The sequence below is a fragment of the Rosa rugosa genome, chromosome 1 (assembly GCF_958449725.1).
Source record: "Rosa rugosa chromosome 1, drRosRugo1.1, whole genome shotgun sequence".
In the NCBI taxonomy this organism is placed as follows: Eukaryota; Viridiplantae; Streptophyta; class Magnoliopsida; order Rosales; family Rosaceae; genus Rosa; species Rosa rugosa.
Window position 1 is genome coordinate 62,907,985 of NC_084820.1, and position 25,166 is coordinate 62,933,150.

General features: G+C 40.9%; 4 protein-coding genes and 1 pseudogene across 4 annotated transcripts; 1 reads left to right on the forward strand and 4 right to left on the reverse strand.

Annotated features, from left to right (window-relative positions):
• Positions 1-3,769: 3,769 nt before the first annotated feature.
• LOC133745214 (dirigent protein 23-like) lies at positions 3,770-4,502 on the reverse strand. The gene has a single exon (XM_062173245.1). The coding sequence runs from the start codon at positions 4,466-4,468 to the stop codon at positions 3,935-3,937; it is 534 nt and encodes a 177-aa protein (XP_062029229.1). The 5' UTR covers positions 4,469-4,502; the 3' UTR covers positions 3,770-3,934.
• A 1,530-nt stretch (positions 4,503-6,032) lies between these two features.
• Positions 6,033-7,370, forward strand: LOC133732560 (uncharacterized). Its single transcript, XM_062160141.1, has one exon. The coding sequence runs from the start codon at positions 6,033-6,035 to the stop codon at positions 7,368-7,370; it is 1,338 nt and encodes a 445-aa protein (XP_062016125.1).
• A 127-nt stretch (positions 7,371-7,497) lies between these two features.
• LOC133744228 (uncharacterized) lies at positions 7,498-8,959 on the reverse strand. Its single transcript, XM_062172370.1, has 2 exons — positions 8,843-8,959; positions 7,498-8,528 (listed from the first exon to the last, which is right to left on the reverse strand). Exons 1-2 carry the CDS (start codon positions 8,852-8,854, stop codon positions 7,608-7,610), a joined length of 933 nt encoding a protein of 310 aa, XP_062028354.1. The 5' UTR covers positions 8,855-8,959; the 3' UTR covers positions 7,498-7,607.
• A 1,289-nt stretch (positions 8,960-10,248) lies between these two features.
• LOC133744236 (pterocarpan synthase 1-like) lies at positions 10,249-10,860 on the reverse strand (annotated as a pseudogene).
• Positions 10,861-18,417: 7,557 nt separating this feature from the next.
• LOC133706471 (pterocarpan synthase 1-like) lies at positions 18,418-19,112 on the reverse strand. The gene has a single exon (XM_062132011.1). The coding sequence runs from the start codon at positions 19,066-19,068 to the stop codon at positions 18,547-18,549; it is 522 nt and encodes a 173-aa protein (XP_061987995.1). The 5' UTR covers positions 19,069-19,112; the 3' UTR covers positions 18,418-18,546.
• Between the last annotated feature and the right edge of the window lie 6,054 nt (positions 19,113-25,166).

Consider the following 25,166-nt stretch of genomic DNA (forward strand, 5'->3'; position numbering starts at 1 on the left):
AACCAATTAATAACCCCCCCCCCCCCCCCCCCCCAAAAAAAAGCCTAAAGGCCAGAGCTTTAGACTACCCAATTCATAAGAAATGAAAAATCTTTCTGGGTTTTGTCTCTGCCTCCCTCTCCCTCTCTCTAAAATCAAGAAAAGGAGTGGTCTTTCTGGGTCTCTCTCTATCTCTCTTGTTGGGAAAGAGGTGGGCTGCCAAAATTAGATTGGGGGAGAAGATAAAGGGACAAATAGTGTGTCTGTGTGTTTGTGAGAAAATTGGAATTAAACATGGAAAACACGCGAGAGAGAGAGAGAATTAATCAGAATAATAAATGGAGGAGGTATATTCACGAATTGATTCAGATATATATATTATTTTTGTTTGTAATATACCAAAACCGTGCAAGTGGTCTGGTGGTTAGACCATTCTTCTACATATGCTTTGGGGGAGGGGTTCGAGTCTCCTCACTCTCAAAGTTGGAATTAATTTTTGATTTTTCCATATTCTGTTGCCCAGGGTCAGTTTGGGAATTTCACTTCCGTGTGGGCCCCACTTTTGATGAGTTGGAAATGCCATGTCAGCACTTAACGTCTGAAATTGACGGAATTGAGTCGGAGGGACCTATTGGACGAGAATATGATAGTGCGGGGGTGTTTTTGATGAAATTGAAAGTCGAGGGACTGAATTGATGTTCAACCAAAACCACAAGGTACTAAACAGTATTTAGCCCATAATCTTATTATTGCCCAAGAAATATTTTATTGCCCTTCAATAATCTTTTTATTGCCCCCCAATAATCTCATTATTATCTTCCAATAATCATTTCCACACATTTAATCAAACACCTTCTGTGCATTACCCAACTCGCCAATTTCGCAATAACCATTCATCAATTGGCCCAAAAAATGCTGTGGGTAGCAAAAAAAAAAAAAAAACCAGAAATTGATTTGGGCACCTAGAAAAGCTCTGGGCACCCAATCACCATCTTCGCCGCTCTCTTGCATCAGAAACACCTCCTTCGTTCCTTCCCAACCTCACAGCTCCCTCGAATTCCGGAAACCCCCGGGATCCCTGAGATCAGAACATTCGAATTGAAGAGTCTCCTCATCGTCTTCCGGCCATAGACAGCTAGCCACCGGCTGTGCAGATCCTCATCAATATCTCCGGCGTTGCAGATCCTCATTGACCAACACTAATTGCCCGGCTGTCGGCGTCGGCGTCGGAGTCGAAGTCTGTGTTGCACGTCGGCGGATTGAGCCTCTATGCCGGACCGATTTGTGGCACGACGATTGCGCCAGAGTTTCTGTCTGAGTCGAAATCGTGCTGCACGACGACAGATTGAGAGCCTCGATGCCGGACCGATTTAAGTGTCGACGACGGCGCGTTTCCGGTGGCCTCGGATTGGTCCTCGACGACGTCGCTGGGGGAGGGAGGGAGAGAGAGACTCAGGGATGAGAAAGAGTTTGAGAGGAGAGAGAGATCGATGAGTTTTAGGGGAATTGATAGGGCAAAATTGTCATTAAAAGTTAAATTGGGTGAATGAGAGTAAAAAACTCTTAGTTGGAGTAAGTGGGAGTATATTGGCCTAATTTTGGGTATTGGGTCAATATCCCATTAAGAGATCCACTTAAAACAAACACTAGTTTCAGTGGCTCTAGTTCTTATAGGTGGACCTTGCCTAAACTTTTTCTTTTTGGCCGGCCTGAGGAGTGATCTGAAAGTACCAGAACATTTCAATTCAACCCTGATCCACTATCTGTCTATCTTCTATCTATACTTGTTAATGCTGAAGTTTTTTAGATCATTGTAGAGACTTATATCTAGCAGTTGAGAGCTACTTTTCTACTTGAAGTCTTATTTTCAACTAAAACTATCTTAGATAATTGAAGTCTGCATATTAGAATGGTTTCAGACCCTTTCACTTGCAGCAGGTAATGGAGCCATCATTTTAGTTGTGGGAAAAGTCACTATTGGTGAAGCAACTTGTATATATGTTGGCAAGGTAAAAAGACTTAACCATATATTTGGGCTCAAGAACGGGTCCACTACCATCTATAAATATAAATCCGCTCAAATAAAGATCAGCTATTGTTTTGTTATACTTTTTTTTGAATAGGAATTGATTTCATTAGTAATCAAGCCATGAAAACAGGCCAGAGTCTAACAGAACTTACATAAGATAACCCGGAACAAACAGGATAAACCCTAGTTAAGCCACAACAAAACTCATTAAAGTCTAAAGGGACGCTCGCTGAACAGCAAGCCTAAACTAAGCAAGAATAGTCTCGCTCTCTAAGGAACATATATTCATCTAGTCTAATCTGTCAATCACTCAATTGTGGTACAAATATCAACTAGAAACATCTTAGAAAAGCTTATAGAAATTACGCCTACTTCAAAAGGCTTGAGTCCAGAATGTCTAATGGCGTAGAGAACTTAAGAGAGCGCTAGTCCCTCCCCCTTGGGGTTAGGACCAGCACTATCTTTAGCCTCCTCAGTAGCCAACAACCTCGGCAACAGGTTACTCCTCGGGCTTTTCTTGAAAGTCTGCAGTCCTTCTCCAGATTTGAGCCTCCCACTAGGCCCAGTTACCACCACCAGCCCAAAACAAGAGGCCTGAAGCCCAGTCACCACCGGCCCATATGCTCCAACCAGCCCAGTCAACACGGAGGTCAACCCTAGTTCAAAACTAGGGTTTCCCGCCGGTTTTTACGGAAGCAGTTCTTGCCCGTAGCCTATCGCCGCCTGCATCACCAGCGTTGCCCTATTTCCAGCTAGCCCTAACCCCGGCCCAGCCACCTTCGGCGCTGCAGATACCCGACTCTGCCTTCCTGCCTCCATCACAGGTCGCTGGAGACTTGCACCATCACAACCCGAGTCGCGTTTGTTCTGGCTCGAAGCCACCACCGGCTCCTCAGATCTGATCCGCTGGATCAAACGACGCCGGCCCACGACGCGACTCCCAAAGGCCTCGAACGCTGCAGGCGCCGACATCACCACCGTCGTAGTTCCGACACGATCCTCTAAATCTCGTCCAAAACCACCACCCTCAGCCCAGGTTCTTCCTGCAACGCCGACGATGTTCCCCAGCCAGGTTTCGACTATACCATTGTTGCCATTACCACCCAACAGTCGCAACCCAAGCACGGAAGTCTCTCCAACAAAACTCTGCCGGTGAGCCAGATCTCCGGGATGCCACACCGAATATGCTATCCCACCACCGTCATCCAAAAAAACCAGGCACTCATCAGCAAAATCCTTCTCCCTCATGATCGGATCTACAGTAAGAGATCGGATATGTCCAATCAGAATCGGAGCCAAGACCAGCCCTAAAAAGACCATAGAGAGAAAGCTGACGCCGGAGCGAGTCTGGCGCGCTATACGAGGGCGGCAAGGACCGCCGTCTTCATGCTCTGCGCCTCCAGTCGGCGCTGCTAGGGTTCCACAGGGAAGAGACATTTTTTTTTAACTGCAATTGTTTTGTTATACTTGTTAATGAATGAAAATCATATAAAAGTTAATTTTTGTATATTATTGTTGGTGAGTATTGTGGAGGTCACAAGTTTAATTATTACTATCATTTATGGATGCTTTTGCATATTATGGACTAAATCTTGTTTTCTAATAGTTATATATGAGGGGGTATCGAATCCTGATCGAACTAATCTAATCGCAACCGAATTTTCAACTCCCCCCAACCCACTTGGAAATTTTTGTTTTTATGATTCGGGAGAATGTAGCAACTAATGGAAAAATGCTAAGTTAAGAAATTTGATATGGCATTAATACGGCCCAAAAGGCCCAAATACACAACAAGGTACGAAAACCCAGAAGAAGCACAACGCACCAAGCCCAAACACTTGCATACTTAAAAAACACAGCTAATCCAAGAACAGCAGGCATAACAAAGCTAGCAGATATATCGAAACTATTTGGGAACTGGTTCGTTCAGGACAGAATGATCCTAGTGGTGCACCGTATGATAGAGTAGGAAGTTCTATTGTCATAGTAAATGCTCTCCAAGGTAGCATAGCCCCTCGCATATCTGAAGGTTCCGGTCCCTGAAACCACAGAGAGCTCCTTGTACCTCTCGAACTGACGGCTGGTGCCTTGTATCTCAAGGCTGCTACCATTGCTAAAAGCAAACGACATTGAAACATGGACATTAGAGCCGGACAGTGACGAGGCCACCATGATGCCTTGAGCTCGACCAATTTCAGTCGAGCTTTTGTCCGAGGTTACTGTGATTGGATCATCAAGAGCGAAAATGGTGCCGAATGAGGTGAAGGACAAAGGCTTGTTTTTAATGCCGGTGATGGGGATAACAGTGGCGTTAGAACCGGAGGCTAAGTCTTGCAAGTAAAACTCCGTGATGGTTTCGGTAAGCCTTTGAGCCTTGGCTAGAGATGTGAGCATGAGTACAAGAACTAGAAGCAGTGGTGAAGGTAAGGACATGAGTTTGACGGGTCTTGAAGATGCCATTGGTGAAGTAGAACAAATTGAGTAGCAAGTTAAAAGTTTTGGGGACAGTTTTGTTTGTACAATAGTATTGGTGCAATGGGGTTAATTTATAAGGGGAAAGAGACGGTTAAAGGATTCAAATTTGTACCAAGCGTTAAAGTAAATATGAACTAAGCACAAGATTTGTGCTGTTACTCTGAGACCTCTTTGGGACGTTTTTATGATGATGAGTGGATCATGTGACAAGGTTGAACTTAAAGCATGGTTCCCTCAATATTGTTACTTTTACCCTTTGAATGTGGATAGAGATTATTCAAATTTGGGATCAAAATTCAAACATAGATTTGAAGCTAGCTGAGAGAAAGTAAAATCGATCCCTAGCTTCTCATCGATTAGGGGATGGTTCTTTATTTTATATTTTATTTCTTGCTTAATTATTTTGGCAGAGTACAAACATGAACAACTACATGCTCGATCATATAGAGCATAGAGGTTAATTGATTATTAATGATTATCTGTAATCTGATTAGGGTCTTTCTAAATGTACCTAGCAAAAATCTAAGTATACCCAGCAAACTTTTTACACCCAGCAAATTTTAGATTTTTATTAAAATTTCTAAATACACCCAACCATTTTCCCCATAATACCCTCAATCTCTCATCTTCACAAACCCAACACTCTTCTAAATACACCCAGCCACTCTTCTTTTGCTATTGATTTGTGTATTACCCAAAAAGAAAGATGGAGAAAGAACAAACGTATGACCTATGTGGTGGGAATCGAAATGGATAACTAGTCTGACTCCTCTTAGAGCAAGTTCACCCATTGGGTCACCAGGGCAGGACACTATTCACTGCCACTGGATCTTTGCTTCCACCCGTTGGGTCAGGGTCACCAGTCAGTTACTGTTCATCGAATATTTTATTAATTTGTTTTTGTAAAATGAGAAATGTATGATGTAAATAAATAGTATTGATAAACAATTTGAAAATGCAATCAAAGAAAATTTTTTTGGTAGACAAATTATATGTCCACCGACACTTTTTTTTTTTTTTTTTTTTTTAACTCCACCGACACTTTTATCACATATACAGTACCGACAAAGTTTTTGAAAAGTGTGAAAATATTTAAAACTCCACCGACACTTTTATCATGTACACCGACAATTTTTTTTGCTTTTCCACCGACAATTTTGTCCACCGACACCACCGACAAAGTTTTTGAAAAGTGTGAATTTTTTTTGCTTTTCCACCGACAATTTTGTCCACCGACACCACCGACAAAGTTTTTGAAAAGTGTGAAATTTTTTTTAACTCCACCGACAATTTTGTCCACCGACACCACCGACAAGTTTTTTGAAAAGTGTGAAAATATTTTAAAATCCACCGACACTTTTATCACATGCACACCATCGAAATTTTTTTTGAAATGAGTGAGAGATAACCCACCGACACTTTTATGTGTGAAAAAATTCAATAAATAGACATGATACGCTCACTACATACACATACCATTCGAGCTTAACAAACCTTCACCCTTTCTACTTCTCTACCATTACATATTTCCTAAATTTCCCTCGTTGCAATGAACAATTTGTGGGATCAAATTCGACGGTCTCAGGATGAAGATGATGAAGAGATGATGGCCACCAACGCCATTGTCATCGCTGCAGTTGCAGAAGAATCTGGAAACCAACACCGAGGGCGCGGTTCTCATCCGGGTCGTGCACCAAATGAGGAACGACTTAGAGAAGAAAGGGGCAAAGGTATGTTGGCCGACTACTTTGTCGACCGGCCAGTGTTCAAAGATCCGGTGTTCCGAACACGTTACAGGATGAGTCTCAATCTCTTCAAGCGTATATCTACTGACCTTTGCCAGTATGATCGTTACTTTGTGCAAAGGTCAGATGCTACCGGCAAAGTCGGATTGCTTCCGGAGCAGAAGATGACAGCTGCCTTGCGAATGCTTGCTTACGGTGCAGGGGCAGATCAATGTGCTGAGTATTGTCGGATGGCGAAATCCACCTCCGTCGCAGCCTTTCAGCACTTTACACGAGGAATTGTTGATCTTTACTCAGCAGAATACCTCCGCGCTCCTACTGCAGCGGACCTCAGACGACTTCTTGCCAAAGCTGAGAGGAGAGGTTTTCCAGGAATGATTGGGAGCATCGACTGTATGCATTGGCAATGGAAGAATTGTCCGACAGGTTGGGCTGGAGAATATAGTGGTAGGAAACAGATCCCCACTATCATCCTGGAAGCAGTCGTATCTTACGACACCTGGATTTGGCACGCATTCTTTGGAATGCCCGGGGCATGCAACGACCTGAACGTCTTAGCAAAGTCTCCGTTGTTTGATGAGCTTACCGCCGGTAGAGCACCTCTGATCCAATTCCAAGTTAACAACAGAGCTCACAGTCTAGGGTACTATCTCGCCGACGGTATTTATCCTCGATGGGCGACTTTCTTGAAAACTGTTCGAAATCCTACACGCCCCAAGGAAATCGAGTTTGCAAAGGCTCAAGAGGGGTATAGGAAAGATGTAGAGAGATGTTTTGGTATATTACAGTCAATGTTTGGTATTGTTAGAGGAGCTGCTCGTGGGTGGCATAAAGAGGACCTTCGATACATTATGTTAACGTGTATTATATTACACAACATGATTGTCGAAAATGAACGACCTGAAGACAGCGATGATGAGTTGGAGTCCGATGATGAGGAAGCTAACAATATGAGCCCCAGGATTGCTGAGGTATGGGAGGGACCAACCGGTAGAGACTTTGATCTTGTTGGTAGAGATGCTCATCATATGAACAGATTCATGGACCGCTACCAACAAATTAGATCTGACCAAAGTCACTCCAACCTTCAGGAAGACCTCATTCAACACTTTTGGGAATTTCAAGGCAATAGGAGTATCTAGATCTCCTATTTGTGTGTGTTTTCTATTAGTTTTTATGTTTTTAATTATGTTTGTGTGGTTTCTACTTTAGTTTTTATGTTTTTAATTATGTTTGTGTGGTTTCATTTAGCTTTTCATTTCTTGTTGGTATTATTAAAATAAATTTTCATTTCATCAATCTAATATTACATAAGTGCTAAACCAAGCATTGGAATCATAACAATACAATTATTTAAAATATATAACTCCCTAATTTTCCTAATCCTCATCTTCATTAGGAATCCAATTTGTGTTTGTGGGGTCATCCATATGGTTGGGGTTGGTGGATTCACCCGAAGAGAAAGGTGGGGAAGGGACACCACCGGTGAATGGTGGTTGTGGGAAGCCACCGGGGAAAGGAGATTGTGGATAATACCCACCGGGGAATGGTGGTTGTGGATAGCCACCGGGGAAAGGAGGTTGTGGATAACCACCGGGGAAAGGAGGTTGTGGATAGCCACCGACAAAAGGAGGTTGTGGATAATATCCACCGGTGAATGGTGGTTGTGGGAAGCCAGATCCACGGGTTGCATCTTCAGCTTCTTTCTCCGCAATTTTTTTTTGTTTTCTTTGCCAGTAACTCTTTTTGGTTGGCGTCATCTTACTTGTGTCCATCTCCATAATACGCTCTTCCCTCTCTTGATTTTTGAATTCCCTCTCTTGAATATCCAATTGCAAGCGTATATAATCTCGTTGTTGTTGGTCACGGAGATGTCGAGCATATTCCTCATCACGTTTCTCCTTGGCAGACAACATTGATGTTTGGTTGGTTGCTATAGTCTCCACAGCGGCTGTCAGAGGACTGGAATCATTAGATGCTTTCTTTCCTTTCCGAAGAGCTTCTTTGGCAGCCTTCTTTCCTTGAGGCCTCACCGAAGGATTGGGAGTTGCATCGGCGTTTACCTCATCTGCATCTATGTCCAACTGGACATGAGAATCAGGAACGGATTGTTGTGTGTGCATCCGTTCAGTTCCTCCCCTGGAGGTTCCTCCAGCCGAAGAGGAATGGTTTGGAATGTCATCAAATTGTTGAAACCCCTTAACAATCTCGTAACATTCTAAACTAATGAAATCACCTTTTTTTGGTTTTCCTTTCGATTTGGTCATCGCAGCTCTCCACAAATCTTGTGCTTGACGTAGCTATTTAATTTAAACAAAAAAGTATACATCTATTAGTACAAATATAAAAGAGGTACAATGTATCAACTATTTAAATATAAGGTGAGTATAATGTATAATTTAAATAAAATGAAGTCTAAAGTATGATTATGAAGTCCTAATTTGAAGTATAATTATCAACTAAATTTTAATATATCAACTAATAATTTAAAGTATAATTATCAACAAAATATGTCAACTAATAATTTAAAGTAAGATGTATCAACTAATTAAATTTTAATATACACTAAAAGAATCATAAAAATTAATATTCGTGTTACACTACAAATTCATACCTCATCAATCATATTCGCACCACTCTTGTACCATAGCTTTGCTTGCCTTAACGCACAATGCCAAGCATAAAGTTCGACTTTCAAGGTTTTCCACCTCCCTTGAAAAGCTTGCAATGATCGGACGTATCCATCCCAATGTTCGGCATAGTGTTGGCGTACCTCTATCCATAGATCATCTTTTCTTCGTTCCGTACCCTTTGCCGGATCTTGGCTAACAGCCCTCCAAGACTTGCACAATTGAATGTCTTCATTAGTCTGCCAACGTGTCCCGTCAATACTTGGATCTCCTACGGGTTGGACAATCGTATTGCCTCGTACACTCATATTGGAATAAAAAAATTGTAGAGTATGAAAGCTTTGAGGAGAAGGAACAAAAAAAATATTGAGGAAGAAAGATGATTTTTTTGGTGTGAGAAGTAAAATAGGAGGTAAGGTATTTATAGAAAATTTTGGTTATATTTTTTTTTTTTGTTACCGTTGAAATCTAACGGTATTTTTTTTTTTTTTTAACCTCTGCAAAACAGTATTTTGATCTCCAGCCGTCAGATCCATTTCACTTTCATAAGCAACGGTCCAGATCTGTGGACCGTTGCATTCAAATCTGCACAGGGCCACCAACGGCTACAAGCCACGTAGCCGCACATATCCACAAAACGACAAAATAACGAAAGCAACGCGCCTGTTGCTTTTGTCGCCGCTAGAAGACAGGAAACTGAAGCTCACTCCCCCCCAAGGCGCGTCTCCCCGAGCTGCTTCCTTTTGGGCCAGGCTGGCATCCTGGGTCACGGGCTCAGTCACCCTCGTCCCCGAGTTCGTGACCTGGGCCTCCCACTGTGGTTTTGCCCCAAGCCCGGTGGAAGTGTGAATAGTGGAGCTGGGTCACCAATTATGCTGCTTTTGACGTGGTGCCCGGGCAATAGGATGCCCGGTGAACTTGCCCTTAATGAAGCCAAGTATAGGTTTAAGCTTATTATGTATAATTTGACTTCATGGGTTTTAGTTGGATTAACCTGGTTTTTGATTTGGAGTTCTTGACTAGCCTAAGAACAATCTTGTTACTGTAAATACCCCTCCTTTTTCTAAACAAACCTCACAACGTACAAGATACATAACCCTTGTGAGTTGTGAAGCTTTGTCTCCTTCAATACTGTTGTGCCGTCATCAAGATCATTGGAATCGTCAACTTCGTCGGAGATCAATGGAGAATCAAATAAGTCCTTCATTTCTGTACACTTTATTAAATCCAATACTTTATAAGAGAGGAAGATAAGTATGAGCGAGCAGGTTTGGGGAAACTGGGGACACTTGAATTATAACAATTTCTCTTGAATTATAACAATTTCTCATTTCTGTACACATATCATACTTAGATTTTTGCTGGGTACATTTAGAAATACCCATCTGATTATAGCTAGCTAGTAGTGTTGCACAGTAACGTTGCATCGTAAAACTCCGTAGGCAGTTGCAGTGTCCAGAAAAAACGTTTCAAAAGTAGCATATCCCCTAGCAAACCGAAACTTTCCTGTGCCAGATACAACTGCAACCTCTCTGACCGATTCGAATTGCTTACTGTTTCCTTGTATCTCTAGAGTGCTGCCATATATTGTACTCCATGTTTGTGAACACAAGAGACACCAAGACAAGGGCATTGCTTCCGTCTAATGCCGATGCCACCGTTATGCCTTGGGCCCGTCCCACTATGGGAGATGTTATGTTCGGTCCTTGGGTCATGGTGTCATCGGTGACATAAATTGTTCCGAATTGAGTGAAGGTCCACAGCTTTCCGGCGATGCCTGCAACTGGTATGCTCGAGGTATTTGGACCTGCAGTGAAGTCTTGGAAGTACAAGACTAATTGGGTTTCTTTGAGATCACTAGCTTCAGCTAAACTTCTGGCAAAAACCAAAACTACTAGTAGTAGTAGTAGGGATTGTTGAGTGAGCTTCGACATGAAGTTGAATGCCATTTCTGGCTAGCTAAATTGGGAAACAAGGACTGGCTGAAAAATATAAAGAGCTTCTGAAGTTGCTGTGCGATTTACATTCAAAGTCATGGTTTGGATTTATAGAAATGATTTCTGAATAGTCAACTGAAGCTTTGCTTTTTGTTAACGATATACTCTTGTATTTATTTGTATATGAGAATTGTTGAACCCCTAGCATGGGCCTAAATCCAAACTGCCAAACTCTCCAATCACTTTTCTTTTTTGGTCTTCTTTTGGCCGGGGGATAAGACGATGGCTCCCATGGATACTTGGATAGTATATGACCTTGTCGATCACGCCTAATGCGCAGAAAGTCTCATAGCACTAAAGTCAAGTTAATTCAGACCGCAGAAGCTTAATAAAACCTTTTTAATTTTTATACGCCACCACCAAATCTCACAGAAATTCTCAGAATCTCAGTGAAGTTTATTAATTACAAAGTAAGATTCTACTAGTGTTGACAATTACATAAAATTGCAAATTCAAACAAAAGATCGATATGATCTTATATACATTAACGGGACAATTTGTTCGTTTATTTAATCCATCTATTTAGAACAATAAACATCGCAACAAAACTTAATGAAAATGAGCGGAGAGTCACAAGATCTCCCATAGACACGATTATTTAGTTGAATTGAATAAGAGAAGCGGAAATCACTTTAACTATTGCATATCCCCTAGTGTTCCGAAACTCTCCGGTACCTGACATCACTGAAACCTCTCTAGGTATCCCGCGTTGGTCAAAGAGTCCTTGAAACAGTAAGCAAGTGGGCCGATGGAATTAAGAGCTTTACCCTATATGCACGGAAAGCCCCATGTGTCTAGTTTCTGAGGAATTTTACGGTTTGCGATTGCGACTTTTCTAGAAGGATTTATAGCAATTTAAGTGAAGGCAGTTCTGCTTGGACGAGAATCTGCAACATCTTTTACAAGTTCATGTCTAGAACCAAACTTCGCTGAATTACTGGGAACTGCTCGGATAGAATTAGGAGCTGTACCCTATATGCACGGAAATCCCCATGTGTCTAGTTTATGAAGAATTTTACAGTTTGCGATTCTGACTTTTCTAGAAGGAGTTATGGCAATTTAAGTGAAGGCAGTTCAGCTTTGACGGGAATCTGCAACATCTTTTCCAAGTTTATGTCTAGAAGGCCCAGCACATATATTTGGAAATCTTCAGTGTGCCACATCATCATTATATGTGTGTGTGTGTGTCTTTGTGTGAGTGTGAATGTTACACCCCACATCTGATATACCTTTTTACTGAGTTACATGAAATTCTTTATGGTTACCGTTCGCGGTTATAATTTTAACGTTTAGGGGGTGGTTAAAAATTGACTTTTTATGAGTTATTAATTTGAGAAAATTTCTTTCATGAAAGTTGTAGAGGACGTTAAACCGAGCGCGTGCATATGTGGTACGTAAAAATCGGAGTTCGTATGTGGAAGTTATAGCTTAAAATGTGAAGTTACTGTTCATGGTAACAAAAATATAAATATGGAAAGTTACCACTGTAGGTTTCCATTTTCGGAAACCCGGTAACTCTCCCTCTCTCTTCTCCCCCGACCCCTTCCCCTTTCAGCCCGAACTGGTTTACCTCCGATTTCTCCCTCCTCCGGCCGACCCACGACGGAATCCGGCTACCCCCAGGCTCGTCTCCTCCCCCTTGACACATTGGCGGTGGTGTTTTGTGAAGATTTGGCCGGAGAAGCTTGATTTCGCGCCGGGAAGGTAATGGTTTCAGTTTGCGATTTTTGCCAATTTCCGGCGATTCCGGCCTTCTCCGGTCACCAGACCGGCGTCGAAGGTCGGGTTTTTGCTGGAGATGATTTCCCCTAAGGTCTTGCTTCTCAATTTGCAGTGTGGAGGTCGAATCGATCGAACCCGATCCTAGGGTTCTTGAATTTTTCTGGAAAATTTTCACCGGCTTAATTGGAGCTCTTCCAGGTAAAATTGGAACTTCTTGTAGTTGAGAAAGAGGTTGGGTCTGTTGAGTAGGTGGTGCTGCCAAAATTTGGTGGCCATTGGTGGTGGTTGCCGGTGGCGCGTGGGCCCCACGTGCAGCCATTGTGGGTGGTGCGTAGAGCTGAGTTTTAATTACTGTTTTGGCTCCATAAATCCTTGATTGATTGTAGAATTTTATACATGAAGTTTGGACGAAATTGGAGGAATTACGAATTGAGTATAAATGGTTAATTATCGATTTACGGGAATTCGATCGCCGAATTTCTTTCGAATTCACCTTAGAATTTTTATAGCGATGAATGAATATTATTGGAGAATTACGGATGGATTCGATGTGAATTAAGGAGTTGGTTTTTGAAGGGGGACGTTATGAATCTCAATTTCTAATTATCGTAAAGTTAATTTTCGTCCTGTAAATATATTTTTACGAGTGCTATTTGTACAGGACGAGAGGAGTCCCCATACGAGGAAAATACCGAGCGACGTCAGGATTGACCATATACTGTGAGTGGACTTTTATTTTCAAAGAATGATGCGTGCATTTATTTATTTGTTTCCGAGATGATAATTTATTTATCGTATTACTTTCCCGTGCATATGATTATTTTCGGAAATGGTTTTGGATAATTTATTATTTGAAGATTTTATGGCGTGCGGGGTCACGTCATTGGATTATGCTTATTTTCTCTTATTTATTTATTTCCAATGTGATTTCCGGATTTATACTATTTACATTATATTTATATTCGGCAATTTGAGATTTTTATGAGATTTTCGAAATGAGATTTCGATGGAGTAAATCTCTATATTTATTTATCTCCTATTTATTTTTGAACTTGAGATTATCTTGGCGTGTGGGACACGTCATTGGAAATTCTTTTACGAGAGATGGGGAAGCCTTTTGTATTTATGGATTTACTTGGTTTTCGGATTTTCTGTTGCCATACTTTGGGTGACTATTATCATTGCTAGCATTGATCTTCCGCCTTTGTGGCGAGGTGATGGGATCACCGAAGCCCTCCGCCTTTGTGGCGCTGGTTACTGTCTCTGTGACAGTAATTCTCAAGCCCAGTATCCTATCGCTACACATAGTGGCGTAAGGGTATATTACGGGAGTAATGGGAGTACTTTAGCCTGGGAGGCTATCACCCGAGCCTGGGAGGCTCACTCGTATGGCTATCGTCTTCCCCTACTCATTATACTATTTTCGACTAGCGGGGCTAGTCCGATTTATTTAAGCCAGCGGGGCTGGTTTTATTTCCTTGAGTATCAGAGTTTCAACCTTTTCTTTTAATTGTTTGTGACTAGCGGGGCTAGTCGGTTTTTCTTGGGCAAAACTTCTCTCGTTTTGGTTTCCTTAATCATTGCATGCATCGGGAGTTTTTAAAGAAATAAATGTGGGAAAGTATAAAATCCCTTTTGGTTTAAAATTGTTTATTTTTGTACACTCACGCTAACGTTTTTTATATACTTTTCCCCTGGGCCCTTCGGTTTCAAATGCCCAGTTTTCAGTGTTGCTGCTCGGCGTTCAGGAGTGAGCCATAGTGACCGCATCCGCTTCCGTCGTCATATTTTGTAGGTTATTTATTTAGCCTACTGTACTCTATGCTAAACTTATATTCCTAGAATACTCTGATTACTAAGGGATATGTGACCCCAAACTTGTATGAATTATATTTGAGGTCTATGACCTAACTTTGGTGATTGTAGTAACTTGTACCTTTCGGAGATTATGTATGATGTTGTTAGCTTTGAGATGAGATTGGTGGAATTTGGGAGCAGGGTGGCTCCAGGAGTTGTGGTTGGATTATTAGAAGTGAATTTTGTTTTCCGCAGGATTTTGGGTTATCCATTTTTAAGGGAGGTTATGCCGAAATTTTTGGTAAATCTCCTTTAAAGGTGGGTCCCGCAGGGCCACTTCGGATTCCAGGGTGGAATTTGGGGTGGGTCCTGTCAGTGAATTTGTTGTAATTTGGCTTATGGTGAAATTAGACGTTCTCATACTTCTATATAGAATATGTGCATATATATTCTACATGTCATGACTACGGTTGACTGATTCGATCGGATTAGAAAATATGGTGAAATTAGCTAAATTTTTTACCACACTTATAATTTATTATAATAATCTCATCCAATGATCAGTTTTTCCATTTTATTTGAATTGATAGAGGTTGCCATTTGGAGTGTATGATATATAAATATAGGTTTATAAGGGTAATTAAGTTTGACCTAGCTGATCGAATTCGAAACGAGAACCAAATTGGCTGGATTTTCTACAACCACCATAAAACATTACAATCTCTCCATCGAGCGGTTGGTTTCTCCGAATTCATTTTCCATTTCATGGTTGTTTTATGATGCAGAACAGATGACAGCCCAATTTGAAAAACAGTTGGATCGTGCTAAAGGAGGAAAACGAAAAGTGACTAGTAGACGCGAAACAGCTCCACGAAGTCCGTTTGGGACGCACCTTACCTTTCCGGAAAGGGAATCGCGCCAGAAATCAAACTCGTCGCTTTGCCACAACCTGTGACCTTTTTCGGGCTTTCGGGGTCGTTTAGGGCCTCAAAACTGCATTTTTCTATTTTCCGGTGTTTTGGTTTTCCTAGTTATTTTCGGGTTGTTTTTGTTTTTACCCATGGGCTTTAGGGTTTCATTGTTAGTCGCCCTAGGGTTTATTTTCTTATAAATAAGCCGCCTTAAGGCTGCAGAACGCATCTTTTATCTTATTAAACGACCTCAAAAGCCCGAAAAAGGTCACAGGTCGTGGCGAAGCGACGAGTTTGATTTCTGGCGAGATTTCCTTTCCGGAAAGGTAAGGTGCGTCCCAAACGGACTCCGTGGAGCTGTTTCGCGTCTACTAGTCACTTTTCGTTTTCCTCCTTTAGCACGATCCAACTGTTCTTCAAATTGGGCTGCCATCTGTTCTGCATCATTTTAGAATGAACCTTAACAATTTAAATGCAATGTATAAGTTATACAACTTTAGGAGGCAAATTGGTATAGGCCAACGTCTTTGTAATTAAAATTGAAGTTTTTATCTTATATTCACGCACATCCATCTATGGAATATTTACAGACGTGATGTGAAAAAATAAGCACATTTCGCGGTCGTTATGCCATCAGTCAACTAAGAAAACATACAAGTGACGACGGTGGACCAATTCGATCGGATTCGAAAATATGGTGAAATTGGCTAAATTTTTTACCACACTCATAATTTATTGTAATAATCATATCCAACGGTTGGTTTTTCCATTTTCTTTGAATTGATAGAGGTTGCTCTTTAGAGTACTGTATCATAAATAAATATAGGTTCATAAGAGTAACTAAGTTTGATCTAGTTGATCGAATTTCAAACGAGAACCAAATTGGCTGAAATTTTTACAACCACCATAAAACATTACAATCTCTCCATCGAGCGGTTGGTTTCTCCAAATTCATTTTCCACTTCATGTTTGCTTTAGAATGAACCTCAACAATTTAAATGCAATGTATAAGTTATACAACTTTGGGAGGCAAATTGGTATAGACCAATGTATTTGTAATTAAAATTGAAATTTTTATCTTATGTCCACGCACATCCATCGATGAAATATTTACAAACGTGATGTAAAAAAATAAACACGTTTCACGGTCGAGATGTCATCGGTCAACCACAAAAACATACAAATGACTACGGTTGACCAATCCGATTGGATTCGAAACTATGGTGAAATTGACTAAATTTTTAACGACATGCATAATTTATTGTAATAATCACATCCAACGGTCGGTTTTCCCATTTTCTTTGAATTGATAGAGGTTGCTCTTTGGAATGTATGATATATAAATATAGATTTATAAAAAAAATTAGTGTCTTTAAATATTTATTATAAATAAAGCCCACAAGGCCCGTCCCAAAAAAGCCCGCAAGGCCCGGCCCCAAAAAGCCCGCAAGGCCCGCTTTATATGGACGGGCTTGGATCATTCGATTTACAATAAAGTCCGGCATGGGCCGGCCCGCCATTATTTAAAAATATAGTAAGGCCCGGCCTGGCCCGTTGACGAGGCCTAGTGCTACCATTGTATGCCTTGTTTGTGAACTTAAACCATAGCAAAAGAAAGGATTTAGTTCCCTCCAGGCCAGTTGTCACAACAACGCCTTGGACTTGGCCCACTTCTGTTGAGTATGGGCTCGGGCATTGAGTTAGTCAGTTGTTAACGACAAATTCTGTTCCAAACGAGAATCGATTCCTAGGCCTTCCAGGAATACCTGCAAATGGGGGATTCTTCTCGGCTGAAGTTGCTCGACGGATCTTGGGAGCCTAAACATGGAGTTATGTAGAAAATAACGAACAACAGGGAAAAATGACTGAGGTTTGGTAATGTCATTGATGTTAAAGATTGATGCTAAGAGAATAATTGTTATTAGACCGAATAGCTCTGAATTTTCAATCGGCTTATGATTCCTATTTATATTAGGAACAAATGTTGTATGTGGCTAGCAGAAAATAATGTAGTGATTTCACTCATGGGATAGAACATATTAATATTATGTGTGAATAGCAATTTAGGGGGTGTAAGTATGTTGGTTACCAAAATAGGGTTTCGAGGAGAGTGAACCCGCAAAGCCAACTCTTCGTGTTTGTGCAACTACGTTCGTCCGAAGGCCCACGACATCTAGGCAGGCCTCTGGCTTTGTCGACACCTGTGGACTGCTGCCGGACGGGCAATTCGATGGTTGGGCTCATCAGCATGTTTCTTAAGAGTGTTGCTTATTTGGAATCTTGGCAAGATGGGCTGCGGTGATGTTTTCTGTGCGACTACCTGAAGCACAGAGGTTGGACTGTTCCGATCTAGAGGTTGCGGTGCTTGGAGGAAGAGTTCTTGCGGCGCTTGGAGGACAAGATCTTGGTCTGCGTCTTTCATGCGACGGTGGTTGGTGGTGGCAACATCTGGGATTGACGCGGGTTGACAGCGATGTGTGCGTAGCTGCGGCGGCGTGGTGTGGCAGCGGCGGCTGATCGTATGCTATGTCCTCTGGACGTAGGAGTTTGGTGCACTAGGCCTGGTTATGGCCGACCTGCTAGGGTTTTGAGGAGGACATTCTTTGGGCTGCTCTCTTTTGGGCTTGAGTGAATGGGGCATTTTGTTTTAGGCCTACTCTATGTTAGTAATTAGTTTACTTTCAATATTTCCATAAGTTTTTTTAGGGACCAATTCACTTTTTGTGCTTCTAGCGGATCTTCTGGAGTAGTATCAAAGGAAGATTCATGCTGTTTTGATGTATTTAATGTCAAATGAGTGCCCTAGTTTCTACGTATCACTGTTGGTACTAGCACAATTTCTTGCCTACCCCCAATTGGTAGCAGGAGGGTATGTAATGGTCATTCTGGTTTGTCATCAATCTACTGGCTTTTACCTTGATAAAAATAAAAAAATAAAAAAACAATTTAGGGTGTGCTGTCACCCTTAGGATTAATAATGTGAATTGGGATTTAAAAATTTAAGAACAGGGGATTTAAATTTATTTAATTAGCATGAAAGATAATACAAACTAGACAGATGTAAACGGAAAAAGAAATATAAGGATGAATATTCAAAGTCGCCACCTAGCTTGTCTTTCCGTGTTGGACCAATTGTGTGTCAAACCATGCGAGTATAATTGTGCGTTGAGATATACTCTCTTATCTTCTGTGAGGTTTTATTGGTAAAGAAATAGGCATATATAATTGGAGGTAAACGAAGATGAAGTAGGATTCGATATGCTAGTAATGTTGCACTGTAACATTGCACCGTAATATTGAGTAGGCACTCGGAAGATCCACGAAGTACGATTCAAAGGTAGCATATCCCCTAGCAAACCTGAATTTCCCGGTACCTGATACCACTGCAACCTCTCTGACAGACTCGAATTGCTTACTGTTTCCTTGTATCTCTATAGTGCTACCATTGTACTCCCTATTTGTGAACACAAGCGATACCAAGACAAGGGCATTACTCCCGTCTAGCGCTGCTGCCACCGACACGCCTTGTGCCCGGCCAACTACGGCTGACTTTGGGCTTGGACCTGCGGTCATGGTGTCGTCAGTGACATAAACTGTTCCAAACTGAGTGAAGGTCCAAAGCTTTCCGGCAATGCCTGCAATTGGTATGCTTGTGGCATTTGGACCTGTCGAGATGTCTTGGAAGTACAAGACCATTCGGGTTTCTTTCACATAACTGGCTTGGACTAAAAGTGCACTAGCACTCATGGAAAAAACCAACAGTAGTAGTAGAGGGGATGCCATTGAAAGATCAATGTGGCTAATTGGGAACCCAAAGAAGTATAGCTTAGGAATACAATTAAGAAGCTTTTGAAATTGCTTTGTGTAATCTGGTTAGGGTCATAGTTTCTATTTATAGAATAACTGCAATAATACTTCTTATATGGGTAATATATAAAATAAAAACGTTTACAAATAAACGTCAATTGTCAATGATTTCCCAGGCATATATTATATGGGTAATATATAAAATAAAAACGTTTACAAATAAATGTCAATTGTCAATGATTTCCCAGGCATATATGTAGACTACACTTGGTTATTTCTCATCATGCACGACAATGCGCAGCCATGTTGGACTTCTTGGCTTACACTTGAGATCCAGATATGTCATATGCCGTATAAAATCTTCAGTCTATCTCCACATTTTTCGACAAAAAGTTTTATATTACATATCCGTATATTATACACACATTTGTACGTACCAAATATCATTCATATTTATAAATATGAAAACAAATTTGTTGTCATTGTGAGAACGTGAGTTCTATATTGTGTTATTTCTATTAATGATAATTACACCACATATGACCTTGGATTAATATGGGATAAAGCTTAATTAGATCAGTCATTGTTGAAAAATGGACAGAAATAATCACCCCACTTCCACTCCCACAGCCATCGCGTGCAAGTTTCCATGCCATTTATATTTGGCTTAAGACTAGTCCTTAGCAATCATACTAATTTATTAGTCACAAAATTAAGTACGTGTAATCTAACCAAAACCATAGCCTCATCAGTCTACAATCCTGCCCTTGCAGGAGAATGGGGTCTCGCGCTTGGACAGATACTGGAATGGCTTAGTCCGCTGGCTCATAACATGATATATACGGTGGCATTCTGAGCGCAACATCGTGAGCAGCAAGAAGTTTCCAGTTCAAATGTGCTTCTGGTACAGATACTCTACTTTGCGAATCAGGCTAAAACTGAAGCTGCAATCGTAGAGCTTCTCATAGGTCTGAACTATTTGCATGATCGATATAATCAATGGGAAGGCTTTGCGAAATGCTGGTGGCAGCAGAGTTTACAACGAGTATATGCTCCAAAGGGTCGAAATTGCTTGAACACATTTTATGAACCGCACTGCAAGCTCTACAACATGCACAGGGTCTGTAAGATGAAAAATGAAGTCATATATATGGAGAAGGATGAGTTACTTAACACTTCCATGAGATTGCTTGAAATGATCGGAAATGGTATTCCGATGTGGTTTTGAGCATCAAATGTAACCGGTTTACATCTTCTTGGGAAAAGTATTGTTTTCCTTGTTTTTTTTTTTTTGGGTTTTGCTTGGAAGTCAAAAATTCTTTAATTCGATCGTATGATTTGTGGCCCGACCATGACTTTCTTGTAAAACAGATCTTGTCATGTAAATTACACGAATTGAAATTCTAGCTCTTGTTGAGGACTGCTCTTTTGACATATCTGCATCTTCCAACAAATTACATATGTTAAAATGTGTATTATTCAATCGTATTCGTATCGATTGTTTTTTTTTCTTGTTGATCGCTTTTGTTCTTGTTCAATATCTGCTTTTCAAATGTACGTGAAGTTTCTGCTACTTTGTAACTAACCCCACTGTTATTCTTTATAATTTGTGGATACAGCATATTGAGTCTTGACTCTTGACACGGATGAGCTAGGGCCTAGGGACTTGCAAAGCACTTTGTAGACACTACTAATAGTCAATCCTCCTTTTGATTTGCAGCAAAATTTGGTGATGAAAGGACCATTAATTGTTTAGCTCAAGCTAAACTTTATCAGATCGAATAGAAAAGCATGGTTGAAAACGTAACAAATTCAACTTGGCAACGGGTTATGAATCAAAATGATGATGTAAAGCCTAAATTACTGTTCATGTTCACATGGTTTGTTTACAGATCAATTTCTCAATCTTCTTAGTTTTTAGTTCATGAATACGCAGAGGTTTATCTTCTCATGGAGAACACGTTTCTAGTACTTAACTCAAATTTGGACCAAAAAGTATATTAATATTTACTGGTCGAAATCAATTTTGGAGCCCAGAGCCGACAACGCTGATGCGCTCTGGAATAGGGCTGCTGCAAAAACTGGCGATGTGTTGTGGAGTACGGTGGCCAACAGCCGGCGGAGGCGCTACAGGTCGACCGACGCGTTTCTTCTCAGCCGGGACCAAGGCTTGGGTGCCCGACTATGGGTGTCCAAAGCAAATGGACCTTCAAGCTTGTGGGGCTTTGGGAGGAGTCCCATCCAACCATGGGCCTCTAGAGAGTTTTTTTTGACTTGGGCTCTCTTATGGACCCAACTAATGAACTTTAATTCTCTAGAGTTTTGTATTTAAGATTTTGGAGAATTAATTCAACAAGTTACGTGTATCTGTAGCACATATGGTACTAGCGAATCTTCTGGAGCAGTAACAAAAAAGGATCCAAGCTATTTCGTAATAAGTGAGCATTGGATGTTTAATGAGTGGACATATCTCTATGTACTATCATGGGTACTACCACATCTTCTTGTTCTGTCTCTAGATGACAACGGAAGGGTATATAATGGTCATTCTGGCTTGATGTTAGCACCAGTTCTTTGTGAATTGATAATAGTCCAACAAATGTCATCTGGATGTGTTACAATGCAATTGTATTCAACTCTATTGTGTTCTATTATGTATATATATACAGATCCTATCCAGAGCGGAGCTCCGCTTTGAAAATTTACGTGTGAAGTTCGAGTTTTGGGTCACTTTTCGGTCGCACGTCCACATCTCGACCGTTCAGTTTTTAGGTACTACTGTATAGATCGTCTCTGCAAATTTTCAGCCAAAATGATGATCGTTAAGGCATTGATAACTGCCTTAAAGCTAGTACGGTTCAGGTTGACAGATTCAGTCCGTCCATTGGTTTAAGCGAGTTAGATACCTTAACGATCATCAATTTGGCTGAAAATTTGCAGAGAGGATCTATACACTAGTACCTAAAAACTGAACGGTCGAGATGTGGATATGCAACCGAAAAGTGACCCAAAACTCGAACTTCACACGTTAATTTCAAAGCGGAGCTCCGCTCCGCTCTATATATATATATATATATATATATATATATATATATATATCTGCAAATTTTCAGCTAAATTGATTATCGTTAAGGCATTCAAAACGGCGACTTAAGATTATAAATATGAACGGTTCAAGTTTGACAGATTTAGTTCGTTCATTGATTTATTCTAGTTTGATACTTTAACGATGACCGATTTGGTTAAAAATTTGCAGAAATGATCCACACATTAGGACCTAAAAACTGAACGATTGAGATACCTCAATGTGATCGAAAAGTTGGTTTAATGTCTTATCCCTATAAAATACCAAAAAAAGGGATCCCTTAGTGGAATGGCCCTATATATATATATATATATATATATATATATATATATATATATATATATATATATATAGAGGCCCGATCTACAGCGGATGTCCGCACTTCGCTAAAGTGCGGACGTCGACTCTTCCGCAGCTTTTCAGGCGGTGACGACGGCTCGGGGCTTGCCGGATGGAGGCTGAAGGCATCCCAGACCGTTTTGGGAAGTAATCGAGGTCGGAGGAGGTCGAGGTTGCAGGTTCTGGGCAGCACCTGACCTGCAGCGCTGCAACCTCGTCGCCGGTGACTCTACTCGACTGCAGACTGGTCCGTCCGACCCCTGGCCTCCGTCCGGCAACCGGGGCCACGCCGTCGCGGCCTGAGCAGAGCTGCAGAGTAGACGTCCGCACTTTAGCTAAAGTACGGACGTCCTCTCTCGATAGCCTCTGTATGTATGTGTTTGTATGTGTGTGTGTGTGTGTGTGTACAGAAATGATCAGAAGCGCACGTCCATGAAATTGAAAAATGCGGACGAAACAACGTGTCAACCATTTGTTGGTTTACTTGCAAAACTGAGATGCGGTCCCGCCAGCCACTAATTAATCATCTTCTTTATCTGTTAATCATCTTTGAAGGAACTCACAGCCATTAAACACCAGACTTCTCACATCTACAGAAATTGAACAATTGTCTATTAATATTGATGTAAAACTTTTATCAAGATAGCTCTTGTCTTTTGGATTGAAGCACAATCAAGGAAATCCAGAAGTCTCAGACCATTTGAGATGAATCTGGTATATCTTTTTCATCGCTCTGACCACTTGAAAGAGGAAAGTAAAACCACCCTATTATGATTCTCAGAAGTCACCACTCATGATCAATGGCACATCCGACACTTCTCAGATGCACCGAAGCCACATCGCCGCCACCTCACCTACACCCAACTCTAGAGCGTGTTCATTCCGTCGCCTCGTCGAAACAGGTGGGAGAATTAACCCGAGTACTTGACCACCTTGTTATAATGCCTAATGGGATTATAGACATGTCAATATTCTGGCTTTGATTCTGGATTTTGTTAATTGAATGTTGTATGGTGTAAAGTTTGATTGCGGCAGTGCCGAGGATTAGGGGTATGCAGCGACACAATTTTTGAAGAGATATCCAGATGATTTTGTTGGGCATGATGTTTTTGCTGGCAACGATGATGATTAGAGAGGATGTGGTCGAAGGGGATGGGATTGTGAGAATGGTGGAGGGGAGGAGAGAATGTGAAGTTAGAGTGGAGCTTGAGGCGGCGGTGGTGGTTGGCGGGTTTCTTTGGGGAATGAGAGATGAGCAGCAACACTAGAAAGTGCTGCCCATTTCAAGATTAACACTTTCTGTTCAATATGTTTCTGTTTCTGGATTTGGAGATTGGAGCAACGGAGAAGGATCAAGATTAAGAGAAGATTCAGTCTTAGAAAACTAGATTAGAGCTAGAGACAGAGGAGGCGATGTGGGTGGAACCCACATGGAAATGAAGTTGATTGACTGGCTAACACGTGTTTGTCCGCATTTTTCACTCTTCACGGACGTCCTCTTCTGATCCCTGCTGTGTGTGTGTGTATATATATATATATATATATAGGGCCTTTCTAGTAAGGGATCTTTGTTTTTGGCCATTTTAAGGGATCGTTTATTAGACTCACTTATCGGTCACATATTGGGATCTCGACTGTTCAGTTCTTATGTCTATATGAGTAGATCACTTTGGTAAATTTTCAGCAAATTGATAACCGTTAAGTTATCAAACTAGATTAAATCAATTGATAACTGTTAAGTTATCCAACCTGAACCGTTCATACTTATAATCGTAAATCACAGTTATGAATGTCTTAACGATCATCAATTTGGCTGAAAATTTGCAGAAGTGATCTACACATTGGGACCTAAAAACTGAATAATTGAGATGCCGAAATGTGATGGAAAAGTGGATTCCACAAGTAATCCCTTAAAATGACAAAAAAAAAAATATATTAATGAATGTTAGTTGTATTTATAAGAAGCAAAATTATATATAATAACTATTTAAGTAATTTAAGCTTTGACTATATATAGTTATAGCACGATTCATGGAGATAGAATAGATCGACAAGCAGGTGAACTCGGGAACTAATACTTTCTCTGACGTCCTATTGCTTAATTATATATGGAAGAGCCAGAACTATTGACGTATTATTTTTCCTTGTGAACCACGTCACACACACACACACAGATATATACAGAGGCTGTCAGCATATGTATTTTTAGACAAAAAAAAAAGAGAAAATTACATAGTAGCACCTGACCAAAGATATAAATACAGAAAACTCACCTTCAATTTGTTTTATACAAATAAGGACACAAGCCCAGGCCCAAAACCAAATGTAGCAGGCCTGGCTTCAGATTTTGATAGAAAATGACTAAAATGCCCAGTTTTCCATGATAATTTACGTTCATGCCAGTAGCATAATACTCTACGACCGAAATCAGAAATCCCCAAAAAGCAAAACGCAAAACGCCCAAATTGGTCAGAAACCCTAAAATCTCTGACGGATCCAAAACGCACTGCAAGAGATCCGAAGCAGTAGCACTCTGCTTGAATCTGGCTCCAATGGAGGTTGATAAGGTAAGCTCTTACTCAAATTTTGCTGCCTTAATTTATGTGTCTTCGAAAGTAGCAGTAGAATCGATTGAAATCTCCAAACCTGA

Excerpts from the sequence above, each read along its gene's own strand:
- LOC133745214 (XM_062173245.1), bottom strand. The coding sequence starts at position 4,468 with ATGGCATCTTCAAGACCCGTCAAACTCATGTCCTTACCTTCACCACTG.
- LOC133706471 (XM_062132011.1), bottom strand. The coding sequence starts at position 19,068 with ATGGCATCCCCTCTACTACTACTGTTGGTTTTTTCCATGAGTGCTAGT.
- LOC133732560 (XM_062160141.1), top strand. The coding sequence starts at position 6,033 with ATGAACAATTTGTGGGATCAAATTCGACGGTCTCAGGATGAAGATGAT.